General features: G+C 39.1%; 2 protein-coding genes across 8 annotated transcripts in view; one reads left to right on the top strand and one right to left on the bottom strand.

Moving 5' to 3' along the window:
• Positions 1 to 10396, bottom strand: part of LOC137639913 (phospholipid phosphatase 1-like) — a 118092-nt gene extending 107696 nt beyond the window's left edge. For 2 of the 3 annotated variants that reach the window (XM_068372194.1, XM_068372197.1), the window contains exon 1: positions 10257 to 10394. In XM_068372194.1, coding sequence (XP_068228295.1) covers positions 10257 to 10311 — 55 coding nt within the window. In that variant the 5' untranslated portion in view covers positions 10312 to 10394. Of the gene's footprint in view, positions 1 to 10256 lie in introns of all 3 variants that reach the window. The other variant, XM_068372196.1, reaches the window with a different exon arrangement.
• Positions 1 to 15677, top strand: part of Orp8 (Oxysterol-binding protein-related protein 8) — a 732808-nt gene that overhangs the window by 352924 nt on the left and 364207 nt on the right. For 3 of the 5 annotated variants that reach the window (XM_068372203.1, XM_068372202.1, XM_068372200.1), the window contains exon 1: positions 10781 to 10915. In XM_068372203.1, coding sequence (XP_068228304.1) covers positions 10870 to 10915 — 46 coding nt within the window. In that variant the 5' untranslated portion in view covers positions 10781 to 10869. Of the gene's footprint in view, positions 1 to 10780; positions 10916 to 15677 lie in introns of those variants that run through there. The other 2 variants (XM_068372199.1, XM_068372201.1) reach the window with 1 other exon arrangement.

Here is a 15677-nt window from a genome sequence, read left to right as displayed (position 1 = left end):
AGTCTCTTGGTTATGGAGGTGGCAAACAGATCTATGGTAGGTTGACCCCACAAGGTCCAAAGTCTGTTGCACACACTCTTGTGGAGGGTCCATTCCGTGGGAATGACCTGATTCCTTCTGCTTAGGCGATCTGCTGAGACGTTCATATTGCCCTGAATGAACCTCGTGACCAGAGTGAGGTTTAGACCTCTTGACCAAATGAGGAGGTCCCTTGCGATCTCGTATAGGCTCCTCGAATGGGTCCCTCCTTGCTTGGAGATGTAAGCCAAGGCTGTGGTGTTGTCTGAGTTCACCTCCACCACTTTGCCTAGCAGGAGGGACTTGAAGTTCAGCAGGGCTAAATGAACTGCTAGTAGCTCCTTGCAGTTGATGTGGAGCATTCCCTGTTCCTCGTTCCACGTTCCCGAGCATTCCCGTCCGTTCAAGGTCGCACCCCAGCCCGAGTCCGATGCATCTGAGAAGAGATGAAGATTGGGGGTCTGAATAGCCAACGATAGGCCCTCCCTGAGAAGGAGATTGTTCTTCCACCACAAGAGAGTGGTCTTCATCTCTTGGGTGATTGGGATAGAGACTGCTTCGAGAGTCGAACCCTTGTCCCAATGAGCTGCAAGATGGAATTGAAGAGGGCGGAGGTGGAGTCTCCCTAGTTCGACGAACAGGGCCAGTGATGAAAGGGTCCCTGTGAGACTCATCCACTGTCTCACCGAGCAACTGCTCCTCTTCAGCATGCTCATGATGCACTCTAGGGCTTGGCTTATCCTGGGGGCCGATGGAAAAGCCCGAAAATCCTGACTCCGAATCTCCATTCCCAGGTACACAATGGATTGGGAGAGAATGAGCTGAGACTTTTCTATGTTGACTAACAGACCCAGTTCTCTGATTAAGTCCAAAGTCCAGTTGAGACTCTCCAGACAGCGACGACTCGTGGAGGCTCTCAACAGCCAGTCGTCTAAGTAGAGGGAGGCTCTGATGTCCGATAAGTGGAGGAATTTTGCTATATTCCTCATCAGATGAGTGAACACCATAGGAGCTGTGCTTAGGCCAAAACACAGGGCTTGGAATTGGTAGACAACCTTTCCAAAAACGAATCTCAGGAAAGGTTGGGAGTCTGGATGAATAGGAACGTGAAAGTAGGCATCTTTCAAGTCCAACGAGACCATCCAGTCCTCCTGCCTGACCGCTGCTAGGACCGACTTCGTCGTCTCCATCGTGAACGTCTGCTTGGTGACATACGCGTTGAGCGCGCTGACGTCCAGCACCGGTCTCCAACCTCCTGTCTTCTTGGCCACTAGAAAGAGACGGTTGTAGAAGCCCGGGGATTGATGGTCCCGGACTATAACCACTGCCTTCTTCTGCACAAGTAGCGATACCTCCTGGTGCAACGCTAGCCTCTTGTCCTCTTCTTTGTAGTTGGGAGAGAGGTTGATGGGAGATGTGGTCAGAGGTGGTTTGAGGCAGAATGGAATCCTGTAACCCTCCCTCAGCCAACTGACAGACTGGGCGTCTGCACCTCTCTTTTCCCAGGCTTGCCAGAAGCTCTTGAGTCTGGCTCCTACTGCTGTCTGGAGATGCGGAGAGTCAGTTTTTTCCTTTAGAGGCCTTGGAGCCTTTCCTAGACTTGTTCCTGGAAGAGTCTGGACGGGAGCTTCCTCGGCTGGGGGCTCTACCACGAAAGGGCGGTATGAACCTCGTAGCAGGGGTATCAGCCACTGGGGAGCGATAAGTCCTGGGGACTGAGGTAGCAACCTTAGACTTACGAGCCGATGAGGCTACAAGATCATGTGTGTCCTTTTGTATCAGGGCAGCAGACAAGTCCTTAACCAGCTCTTCGGGGAAGAGGAACTTCGAGAGCGGAGCGAAAAGGAGTTGTGACCTTTGACAAGGTGTAATGCTGGAGGAAAGGAAGGTACACAGCTGTTCCCTTTTCTTCAGAACCCCTGATACAAACATCGACGCAAGCTCACCAGATCCATCTCTAATGGCCTTATCCATGCAGGACATTAATAGCATGGCAGAATCCTTGTCCGCAGGGGAGGTCTTCTTGCTGAGGGCTCCCAGGCACCAGTCTAGAAAGTTGAACATCTCAAATGCTCTAAATACGCCCTTCAGTAAGTGATCAAGGTCTGAGAAGGTCCAGCAAACCTTAGAGCGCCTCATTGCAGTTCTCCGAGGCGAGTCTACCAGACTTGAGAAGTCAGCCTGGGCAGAGGCAGGTACTCCCAAGCCTGGTGCCTCTCCTGTGGCATACCAAACGCTCGCTTTCGAAGTGAGCTTAGTCGGAGGAAACATGAAAGAAGTTTTGCCAAGGTGTTGCTTAGTCTGCAGCCACTCCCCTAAGATCCTTAACGCTCTCTTAGAGGACCTTGCTAGGACTAGCTTAGTATAGGTGGACTTAGCTGGCTGTATGCCCAGCGAAAACTCAGATGGTGGAGAGCGGGGAATAGCAGAGACAAAGTGGTCTGGGTAAACCTCCCTAAGCAGAGCCAAGACCTTACGAAAGTCAATAGACTGTGGAGAAGGCTTGGATTCATCCACGTCTGACGAGGGATCCAGGTGTGCCGCCTCATCATCAGACGCCTCATCACCAGAGTGTAGCGGAGAGATCGGACAAGTATGCTGAACAGCAGAGTCAGAACGAGTAGGAACAACAATATTAGAGGTTTCCTCTTCAAGAATCTGTTGAGGGAAAACCTGAGGCTCAGACTGCAAAGGCTGAACAAAAGACGAAGCAGAAGGAAGGCGCATGGGTGGAGGAGGCTGACTCCTGGCATGAGTGGCTGAACCCAAGAGTTGCGCTTGCTGAGCAGTTGGCGGAAGCGGAGTAGCAAGTTCCTGTTCCTGCGGTGTGAGCGGAGCGTGATGAGGTAGAGGCTGCGCAGAACGTGGTAAATGTCTCGCAAGCTGAGGCTCCTGAGGCGCAAGGCTAAGGTGTGTTGGTGCTTGCCTTGTGGAGGGTTGAGCTCGCTGCAGCGAGAGCTGAGGAGACTGACTCATGGATGGGAGAGGTTGTTGTACCTCAACCGAGTGTTGCAACACTGGTGGAGCAGCAAGTGGAAGCGGAGGAAGAGAGGTATAATCCTCCTGATCCCATTGTAGAGGTTGCCTTAAGGAAGGCGGAGGCTGTATACCACTGGGAACAGCAAACACAGAACGTGGCTCAACATCGTACGCCTGGCAGGTGGTACTGCGATCAGGCGGAGCGAGCGCAGGCGGAGAGAGTGCAGGCGGAGGCGGAGGCGCAACATTCTCAGCCCGACACTCACGTATCAAGTCCGAAAGCTGTGCTTGCATGGACTGTAGTAGAGTCCACTTGGGGTCGGCAGAAACTACAGTAGGCTGAGGTAAAGCCTTAACAGTAGAGCTCTGTTGTGGCAGAACCTTACTCCTCTTGGGCGGAGTGCAGTCGACTGAAGACTGTGGCGAGTCAGAGCTGAGCCAATGACTGCAGCCCGGCTGAGCACTCGCGGACTGGACTCTGCGTTTAAGTGGTCTCGAGACCTGAGTCCAACGTTTCTTCCCTGACAGTTGATCAGCGGACGAGAAAAAGACGGGCTCAATCGTCTGCAGGTGGGAGTGACGGTCTTTGGAAGACACGCCCGCAACCACCGAGGATACTTCTGTGCGCCGATCAAGGCCTGCCGAACCCTTATGCCCTTCGACATTGCTTCTCCCCTGGGCTTGGGAGCTTGCAAGAGGTCCCGGACTGGGAGGACGACTGGCTCGCACAGAAGTATCCTCACGCACCACACTGACACTGACACTAGCACTTGGCACTGCACTGACACTAGCACTCGTCACAGCACTGGCACTAATTCCACCCACTGCACTCTTGACCTTAAGTTCCTTGACTTCGGCCATAAGAGACTTATGATCACTTACCACTGACTCTACTTTATCGCCTAAGGCCTGAATAGCACGCAAAACAACAGACATATCAGGCGGAGGGCAAATAGTAGGTTCGGGGGTAGTCACTACAGGGGTAGGAAAAGGTAGGGGATCATGAGGTGAGGAAAAAAGTGAAGAGTGAGAAGAACTCCTCCTAACTCTACCTCTCTCTAACTTAGTTGAATATTTCAAAAGACGGACAAATTCAAGTTCCGAAAGTCCGGCGCATTCCTCACATCGATTTTCTAACTGACAGGGCCTGTCCCTACAGTCAGAACAAGCGATGTGAGGATCTACCGAGGCCCTCGGAATACGCCTATTACAAGACCTACATCGTCTATGGGAGGGGGCTTGCGAAATGTCAGACATCTTGAATCCAAAGAGTTAGCCAAGGGGGGTTCCAAAATCAAGCAAAAGATCGTTAACCGTTAATCAGGACTATATAAAAGCTATCTAGCTAATATAAGAAGGTTTCCAGTAAAGCGACAGCCGAAATCTGAGAGAATACTTCACCAATTAGCCGTGAAAATACTCGAAGATCATAAGCGTATCCCAGAACGTCTTGCCGGAAGCACGACAGAGGAAAAATTGAGGAGGTGTCAACAAGAAGTACTATAGTACCTGGCCACAGGTGGCGCTGGTAAGTACACCCCCTTCTAGTATTGTGATAGCTGGCGTATCCCTCCATAGAATTCTGTCGGGCAACGGAGTTGACAGCTACATGATTATCGGGTAAGTTTAATATTGAAAAATGGACTTTACTAAATAAAGAACATTAGCATTACTGGTGATTCCTTTTACAATCCCTATATGAGTTTTAGTATACATTGTAGATTTCTACTTCTCTTCCACCATAGTGTGTACTAGAATTCATGCAAACAACTGTACCTAAATGTTAACAAAGGGTAATGTGTTGATTATAATACTATTAGGGAGAATTCACCATTTCAGCTCCTCACGCTAAGACTAAATTCTCAAATGCAAATGATACGATATTAAGTAATAAAAAAAATCATATAGGGAAAGCATTAGATTTATGATCAGGTTGTGTCATTGCCATGGACATAGCCATAGTTTAACGTGTTTCAAACAATAAAAATCTTTAAAACGCTGTTTTATGTCGGATAGATACCACAAAGTGCTTGGCCTGTCAGTCATCAAATCAATGTTATACTGTTATTATTATAATAATTAGAAAAAATTTCTAAAATATTGGATTATCGTTAGTATCGGTTATTTCTCTGGTATCGGTATCAGTCTAGAAGAAAGAAAGAAAATAAAAATGGGTATCAGTCTAGAAAAAAGCTGGGCATTGGTATCATTCAAGAAAAAAGTTGGGTATCGGTCTAGAAAAAAGCTGGGTATCGGTCTAGAAAAAAGCTGGGTATCGGTACATAAAAAAGCTGGGTATCGGTACATAAAAAAGCTGGGTATCGGTATCGGTCATAGTTGGGTATCGGTATCGGTCTAGAAAAAAGCTGGGTATCGGTCTAGAAAAAAGCTGGGTATCGGTATCGGTCTAGAAAAAAGTTGGGTATTGGTATCGGTCTAGAAAAAAGTTGGGTATCGGTATCGGTCTAGAAAAAAGTTGGGTATCGGTATCGGTCTAGAAAAAAGCTGGGTATCGGTATCGGTCTAGAAAAAAGCTGGGTATCGGTATCGGTCTAGAAAAAAGCTGGGTATCGGTCTAGAAAAAAGTTGGGTATTGGTCTAGAAAAAAGCTGGGTATCGGTATCGGTCTAGAAAAAAGTTGGGTATCGGTATCGGTCTAGGAAAAAACTGGGTATCGGTATCAGTCTAGAAAAAATTTGGGTATCGGTGTCGGTCTAGAAAAAAGTTGGGTATCGGTATCGGTCTAGGAAAAAACTGGGTATCGGTATCAGTCTAGAAAAAATTTGGGTATCGGTGTCGGTCTAGAAAAAAGTTGGGTATCGGTATCGGTCTAGGAAAAAACTGGGTATCGGTATCAGTCTAGAAAAAATTTGGGTATCGGTGTCGGTCTAGAAAAAAGTTGGGTATCGGTATCGGTCTAGGAAAAAACTGGGTATCGGTATCAGTCTAGAAAAAATTTGGGTATCGGTGTCGGTCTAGAAAAAAGTTGGGTATCGGTATCGGTCTAGGAAAAAACTGGGTATCGGTATCAGTCTAGAAAAAATTTGGGTATCGGTGTCGGTCTAGAAAAAAGTTGGGTATCGGTATCGGTCTAGGAAAAAACTGGGTATCGGTATCAGTCTAGAAAAAATTTGGGTATCGGTGTCGGTCTAGAAAAAAGTTGGGTATCGGTATCGGCACATCTCTAGTTGACAAACAATAAAATGGAAAACTTTAAGCATGAGTATACAGTACTTACATATCTAGCAAAGAATATTCTAAAGCTTCTAATGTTTTATATATATATATATATATATATATATATATATATATATATGAGAGAGAGAGAGAGAGAGAGAGAGAGAGAGAGAGAGAGAGAGAGAGAGAGAGAGAGAGAGAGAGAGAGAGAGTATGGTGGCCTTGCTCACCATTCAATTTACCACTTATGCCAAGTATGTAATTCAGGACTGTCACAAATGGCATAACTGACAAATAAAGAAGCATTTGTAAAGCTATGGTTCATTTCCTTGTATGACCTTGTAAATTATAAGGTTACTCTCCTTACTCTGAAAGGCTGGCAACATTGTACAGTATAGTATTTTTATCCAATTTCTATTTCCAAAAGAGAAGTAGATGTAAAGGTATCTAAAATATTACACTTAACATTAACCCTTTTACCCCCAAAGGACGTACTGGTACGTTTCACAAAACCCATCCCTTTACCCCCATGGACGTACCGGTACGTCCTTGCAAAAAAATGCTATAAAATTTTTGTTTTCATATTTTTGAGAAAATTCAGGCATTTTCCAAGAGAATGAGACCAACATGACCTCTCTATGACAAAAATTAAGGCTGTTACAGCAATTAAAAAAAATATACTGCAAAATGTGCTGGGAAAAAAATAACCCCCTGGGGGTTAAGGGTTGGAAATTTCTAATGAGCCTGGGGGTAAAAGGGTTAACAGTGTCCTGATTAAATTCCTGACACGATCAATACAAATTGGAGTTACTTAGTATTATCATTCTATTTTTCTTTTTACTGCAACTTGTGGTACAAACTTTATCTTCCAATCATAAGTAAAAAATCCTCCTCCAGATTACTGCTGCCCTGACTTATCATATAATTGTCTAACTTATCAGTAATGAAAATACAAGCTTGTGATCTATAGCTTAGCCTACAAATTGGTGATTGAATTATATTATATAACTTAAAAGAGCATGCTACAAAGTGGTATTTTCTATGTACACTAAGTAGTTTATTTAGATAGTACCCAAACAACCTAAAAGTAAGAGACACAGTGGAACAAACCTTACATACCCAGCAAAATTGAAAACATTCAGTGCAGTAAAATCCATAATTTATTATACTAGTAATATTAAATCTTGCATAATAAGCGTGATGAAAGATTTTAAGTGTAAATCATGTTGATTATGGTACTTTAGAACAGATAGTTCAAGCATTAAGTACACGGAAAATGAAAGAATGTTGTTTACATGTGAACCTTAATATAAATGCATTCAAGTTTCTTCAATACAATGAATTTAATCTCAATATGCAATCCAGTTAAATCTGACATAACCTGACAATGCATGAATAGCATATAAATTACCAAAAAATTCATAAATGCAACCCGTATCATCAATACAGCACAGAAACAACATCCTAATAACTTTCTGTAATGTGTACAGATTACTACAAATTTCTTACAAAATACTGTACTGAACTGCAACCTCTCTAACACTTTCAAAGGACAGATACATTTCCCAATGCAGCTACTCCAATATGCATACCCTAATTTCCTGGTGTCATCGCATGGAAACCTACATATCTTAGCTACTTTGAGAACCATAAACCAAATTATCCTCATAAAAAAAAGCCTCTTCTATCACTTTTACTTGTGTACAAATTCCTGCGTTTGACATTTCATTAAGAAAATTTATAGTTCCATGATACTTTATTATTTCTTACTTATCCTATTTCTCCTTCACTCATATGGAATTCAACCACCGTAGATGTTCTTCAAAATGACTTGGATTCAATTTATTTACAGAGATAATGTACGCTATTTGTTATTTGTTTTGGTGTCTGTTTGCCAAATTATAACTAGAAAATGTGAAGACTGTACCATATTACTAAATACTTGACCATCAAACCGTGAACCACCATTGCCAATACTGCATTATTAACTACTGTATACTTTAGCCAAGTAAAAATGATTCTGATAACTAAATGCTTTACAAATCTGTTCATTGCTCTTCTTAAGAGGCTAGTAAATTATAAGCATACTTTGTCCCTTAAAACTGTTATATCAGCTTGCTAATTTTATAAATTCATTTAGTTCTAACTACCTCTCATATCATTATAATTTATTACCATGAACTAAGTTGGGCTGATTAAGTTTTGATGTGGAGTTGAATTCTAATGTCGAAGCCGAAAAAATTTTAATCTAAAAGCCTAAAATAAATTAGGTAACAAGATATAGCAAAACAGAGAGATTTTTACTTAGTCAAATTAAATTAAATCAAGGAATGAGAAATAGCATAAATATGCAAAACTTGGAATGTATCTGGAAACTATAAAAACCTTTAAGAATCTTGTAATAATTTGCCGATTTACCTTACAGTGATTTCCGATATCTGCTGCTTGAATGAATATTACAGGAATTTGCCTACTAGTACAATGATGTATTTAAAAAAACAATTGGGCTTTAAGCATGACTTGCCACCCTTACCAAGTAACTGCCATTTGTTTGCCGTCTATTCATCATTCCATAGAAGATCTCAAAAACAGTAATGAATTGGTATGGGATGATTTACATAAGCTCAAAGATATATTACGCATATAATTCAGTAAAACTTAGTTAGTGACAAGATTTTTTATTTTGTTTTCTCACCAAATGTACAACTCCCCCAAAAAACATAAGGAATATCACTGCTTGAAAGATTGGAAAATTATGAAATGAGAAGAATGGCAAGCCTATAGTACATTTCTTTTATCGAGGCAGATTTGCAACGACTCGCAGCGGTGCCCTTTTAGCTCGGAAAAGTTTCCTGATTGCTGACTGGTTAGAATTATCTCGTCCAACCAACCAGCGATCAGGGAACTTTTCCGAGCTAAAAGGGCACCGCTGCGAGTCGGTGCAAAAATGCATCGCTAAAAGAAATTGACTATAGTGAAGATTACAGAGGTGATGAGTGTGTCAGACTGAGATGGTGTGGACACATTTTAAGGATGAATGGTGGGGAGAAAGATAGGAGGGCTTGGGAAAAATCTGTTAGGTGGAAATTTAGATGGTGATAAAAGGTGAAGGATATGGAGTAAATGTTTTAATGGAAGAGGATACCTTTGATAGAAGGCATTGAAGAGGGTGTATCAAGCAACCAGCCCCTTAAAGTAGGGATAATGGTAGAAAAGATGATGATATAGAACCCTTATATTGATATTTTCATTACTAACGTTTTAAATTATTTAGTAGCATACATATGCTTAACGAACAAATCCATTTTCTATAATCTCACCGAGCAAGTAATCCTGTAGGAATGCTTGGATTATATACATTTGCGTAAATATCAAATCTTTCAGTTTTGAGAAATCTTTCTTTACTAACTCGATACTACATTGGGTTCTGCTGTAGGGCGGTAGTTAAACATTCAAAACAGCAGTTACTTGGTTAGGGTGTACAGTCATTCTGGAAACTCCAACTGGGGGCTCTGAACAAGGGGACATCAATGACAAACGGGATTGTATCAAGTAAGATTACAAATTTCAGACTCAAACCAAATGTACGAACAGTAGCCTATACGGTTGCCTTTACTCTAATTGCTTAGGACAGACTGGATACATAGGGTAGACAGGATAGTCTAAAGATCTACCATACCTTTACCCAAGTTTAATTTATTATCTGGATATGAATTTAAGAATCTACTCTGCTTACTAAGCTCAATTTTTTGAAAACTTTAATAAAAAAAAGAAAAAAAAAATCGCAATTTAGCATTTGTCTAATTACAGCGCTACTTTTGACCGATGTTAAGTCCACGACTGAAAAACAGTCGATTTAAACTGGAATTTAGTCCGTTGACATATATATCTATTTAAATATCACCAAGATCATTTATTCCTCTACAGTTCTATATAAAGATATGACGGAAGCTAGCCTAGGTAAACGATATTTCCGAAATGGCCCAACCCACTTCCAGCGGAAGCCTACAGAGTTATAATGTTTATTTCTTAAAATTGCATCTAACCAATTACTAAAATCACAATACTGACAACGGACTTACCTATAAGTAACAAAATGAAGTTAACCGTCCCTTTTATCATGTACTTTCTTTCCATTTTCGTTTCGCTGGTGGCCTTCCCTCCTGCTCACATTCAGACTCCACACACACACACGTCCTACTTGTCTGCCAACTGCCTATTGTATTCCCAATGCTATGAAATATATTTAGGCTCGTACTTCGTTGCATATTATAAACATTCTCTAAATCTTTACAAATATTTTAGAATAATCACTCTTATTATTTACAATATAATATATAGAGGAAAAAACTAAAAGAAAAGATGAAATAAGAAATCCTGTAAATTTACGAGCATAATGCGAAAATTAAAAACTATGTAGAAATTATGTAATATGCTTTATCTAGATTATTTATATATAAGACATAGTTATGTAAATGATAATTTTTATTCACTTACATTGTGTTCATGGCAAATCAATGAGATTTGATTTAGGCCCGTAACGAAAATATAAGCAGGGTTGGAATGTGCTCTCGAGAGCTGTCATCAAGAGTGAGAAGGGATCGGATGCAGTTCTGGATCCGATTCTCCCGGACTGTTTGCGACAGAGTTGTGTTAGCAGTTGAGATGTGAAGGTGTAGTGTTGTTTTCTTAGGTATGATGGAATTGCCAAGGAATGTCGAAAAGGATACTCTTGTTCCAGGTGAGCGGTGATTTCTTACCTGTATGGAATGGCTCAGTTAGGCTTTGGTTGTCAGTGGGCGGACGCCCTGCTGGTGAATCATGAACTTTCGTTAACTTCCAACTTGTAAATGTGTTGTCATACCGGTGTAAGGCTGAGCATTTTAGGCTTTAAAAGACACCTTGTTTTGGAGGAGTTTGAGATAAATTCTGAAATGTAGATGTCCAGCCTTTAGACTTTTTTTTAGATAAGTCACTGTGCCATTTGTCTAGTATTTCTTGATTTGCTACTGCCTTCCTTCAGTACATTGTATAGTATACTGCAGTTCACTGTGTTTACCTGTTGTCAAGAGGACCAGCAAAGGCGATGGCTTTGAACCCAAACTGTCAATACGACTCAATAAATATATCTTTGGTGACACTCATTATGACATAATCATGCAATTGATTTTGTGTCGTTAAATACTTAGAATTAGGTTTCAGCCTCTTAATAGCAATGTACAGTATGTTAGGTCGAATTGAACTCACGTCTATTATAGGAAATTTTAGATGAGGCAATACATTAGCATTGGGACTCGATCTGGTTATTGGGTTAGGCAACGTATTGGCATTTGTAATATTAAAAAATTGGTTTGTAATATTATTTCTGTTAATTTTTGTTATTTCTGAAATTTTGTAGATTTTTATGGTATATATTTACCCATGAACTGTATACAGGTACTATAATGTTTACACCTATAATGAGTACAGACACTACATCTTAGGTTGATTTAGGAGTGATGTAAAGTGTTATGGTCAATTACCAGTATTAATGGCACAAGAGTAAACATTTACCATTTTAACTTCTGTCAGAAATAGATAAGTCGATTATCGAGATTTTAGAAAACTAATGAGTATTTATTCAGATGGTCTTGAATCATACTGCAGCCAAATGTATATTTTCTAATTAAAACATTAGTCCTGGCTGTTGGAGATTCTGTACCCTAATTCAGGTTAGGGTGACCATTTGAGGGACCTAGTGGAGTAAAGATCAGATAAAATACAGTGCCTTTGGTTTGCCCCCGAAAGTAAATTAGGGTATATATTTTTCTTTTCAAATTTCCATTTTTCTTAATAGAAGCAATTGTTAAGAAACATCGCAAGTCATTAAGAACATTACTTGTTTGTTTTAATTGATGATAGTTAGTGAAATTATAAGTTTTGATCCATATAGAATTCTATTCTTGTATTACCATGACTGGGGTAGTACATTTGCCTAAAATAAATCTGTATTAAAGTGGTTAATTATTACTTGTATCATAGATTTGCCACTCCTCCTTATGCTTGCATCTTAGGTGAAATTATACCGAATAGAAGAGATCTAGCATAGATAGCAGAACAGCGGACGCATCCACTAACTAGCCCTAGTATTGTATAGTTAACTGGGATTGCAGGATTATAGCCCCCCCACCCCCCTTCTCCCTGGTAATGGCACATCAATGTATATAAGTTAGGTGGAGGGTAACTTCGGCTAGGGCATATCTCTTTGATTTAGTAATACGGAATTGAAATGACATTTTTCTATGTCTGTGCTAAACTGTGTCCGCCTATCTACAAACCTTCCAAGATCCATTTAAGTACTTCTTTCACAATTATGATGTGGAAACCTAATTGGAGTTAGAATTGTTTAGAATGTTCTTCCATGAAGTAACTATAGACTATCATTGTTACCTGTACTGTATAGATCACATGTCCTGTAGAGTTCCATACATCTATCTAAAGCTATTTGTTAATTTTCTTTTATTTTGACTTCAAGTTAGTTGCTTGAATCATGCCCAAGAATCTAGATTCGGTGATTAGTGAGTACTGTAAAACATTGCAAATAATCAACATTGTATATACAATATATATATATATATATATATATATATATATATATATATATATATATATATATATATATTGTATGTATATAATTTTCATTCACATTTAGGCTACTTGCACATAATTTTATACGGTATATGCATATACAAATTTATACACATTATATACTGTACATACACATATTTTACTTACCAATACATATATATGAAAAACCACAGACAAGTAACAGTAAAGGATATACGCATACCCTATGCATATAGGCTACAAGTATACATGTAGTATCTTACATATATATATATATATATATATATATATATATATATATATATATATATATATATATATATATATATATATGATAGTATTTGTAAAAAATATTAATATAACAGACATATACAATATGAGGTACATTTGGACGCAGGAATTCTTGGCACACTTTGCTCTTCAGAAAGTGCACGCTGCCACACCCTTACAGCACTTCGAGTTCCTTTGTGTAGCCCCGCCCACTATATCTGCCATCTCTCCCCTACATTATCTTAAGATAGAAATCAGTCGTCTCCAAAGTCAGTTTTGCTTAAAGAAATTAAGATTTGCTTGCAGAACTCATTGCATAAAATTACTTCAAGTTTGTATGTTACATGTCCTATGTTTGAATTATCAAAACTTTCTTTTATAAAACTGGACTTTATCTTTCTTTATTGGATGTAATTGGGAGGATGAGCCAATTTCTCTGTACATAGCTAATTAATAGTATGATTTCAATAGTTACAGTATCCTCAATAAACATTGTGTTATTTTGTTGAGCATATCTTAAACTTTTATTTTATATTTTTTAATTCTCTCTTCAAGAGCTTTACCTGTTTGACCTGTGTAGAAATTTTCATATGAATTACAGGGTATATCATACAATATAAGCATCCTTTAGTAATTTCAGGAGAACTTTCCATTTCGTTAATTTCCTTATATACGTTACTTAATACTGGAAGTAAGGGCTTCCCAGTGGCCATACCAAATGTTTGTGTGTAAAATTTCTAATTGAATTTAGATTGACTATTTTTATACATTCTATTAAGTTATTGTAGTATTATAAAATTGATAAATTCCATTTTTGATTCTCCAAGGTATCAGATAGAAATTGGAACTCATAATCTATGGGTAACCTATATACTCTAGTAAATAAGGATACAAAGTCAAAACTGACAAGCCTATAACTGCTAATCTTTACATTCAGTTTGCTAATTTAGGTTACATTATTCTTGCATTTGACTCATGAGATGGTGCCAACCAATAGGTTTAGGGTATATCTTTATAAATTTTAACTTTTATAAGCCCTTAAAGGACTTTAAAAAATTATGAAAAATATAAAATTTCTGCTCTCAGAAACCTGCGATATAAAGAGAAATCCGGCATATAGATTTAAATGTACAGTAATATATTTATAAATTCATGATGCAATGAGGGAGCGATAGGTGAACTGCGAAATGGCGAGAAATTACTGTGTGTGTATAGGTAGCCTATATGATAATTTATCACGAATATTCGTGATTTTCATTTATTCAAATAAGCCACGGTTACACCTTGATATGTAATTCACTCTGCCTTGGGATCAAACACCTAAACGGAAATTCATTTTATATTAAGAATACCTGGCCTGGCAAGGATTCGAACCAATGCAGGGTAGAAATAAAAAAAGTGTCAGTCAGCACCTTGACCATAGAAAGATGAAAGTAGATTCCTATTCTGCCATACATATTCCTGCCAAATTCGATATTAAGTATTTTTGGTTCATTTGAATAAATGAGAATCACTAGTGTTAGTGATAAAAACAGCCAAGTGTTACAAATTCATCAATAGGCTATAATGGCAGAGATGGGTTGATTTCGATTCTAAGTGCAAAAAGTCTGTGCATGAGAAGATGAATGAGGCGAGGGTTTTTTTGTCATAGACCTTTTTCCTGTGGCTGCTTCTAATCACAGTACACCTAAAGGGTGCTGTTTTATTTTAGGTGCCTACTGTACTGTATTTAATATGGAGTTATTTATACCAAGTGTGAAGATGAATTCTGACTAACGAAATCTCTGCAGCCCATAGATGTAGTAGATAAAGTTTTCTGCATAATATTTATGTGCAGTAACTAAAGTTTGCATTGCATCTTTAGTTGTGTAAGAAGTACTGTTTAGGAGGAATGAATTGATAGTGTTGAGGGTGTACGTTTTAGTAATTATTTTCAAATAGTATTTTAAATCACTCACGAGGTTACATTTTAATCAGAAAGTTGTTAATGTTACGTTATGTTTAATTAGGTCCATTCCTGTGTGTGAGGATGAATATGAATTGTGGATGATGCTGAAGTAAAGTACAGAAAGTATTATGTGTGTGAGAAATGTCCTTTGTTATTGAGAACATACTTGAGGCTGAGAACAGGTAGCCTATATAGAGTTGGTCAAATTTATGAATGACATAAATTACTTTTTTAAAAATGACAATAATCTCAGAGAGATCTTTGGGAACAAAAATGACAATGATCTCTGAGTGATCTTTGGGAACAAAAAATGACAATAATCTCTGAGAGATCTTTGGGAACGAAAATGACAATAATCTCTGAGAGATCTTTGGGAACAAAAATGACAATGATCTCTGAGAGATCTTTGGGAACGAAAATGACAATAATCTCTGAGAGATCTTTGGGAACAAAAAATGACAATAATCTGAGAGATCTTTGGGAACGAAAATGACAATAATCTCTGAGAGATCTTTGGGAACGAAAATGACAATGATCTCTGAGAGATCTTTGGGAACGAAAATGACAATAATCTCTGAGAGATCTTTGGGAACAAAAATGACAATAATCTCTGAGAGATCTTTGGGAACAAAAATGACAATAATCTCTGAGAGATTTTTGGGAATAAAAAATGACTATA

This window comes from Palaemon carinicauda, chromosome 4 (genome assembly GCF_036898095.1).
Source record: "Palaemon carinicauda isolate YSFRI2023 chromosome 4, ASM3689809v2, whole genome shotgun sequence".
Classification (NCBI taxonomy): domain Eukaryota; kingdom Metazoa; phylum Arthropoda; class Malacostraca; order Decapoda; family Palaemonidae; genus Palaemon; species Palaemon carinicauda.
The sequence above is the reverse complement of the archived record's forward strand: the minus strand, read 5'-3'. Positions and strand labels throughout refer to the sequence as shown.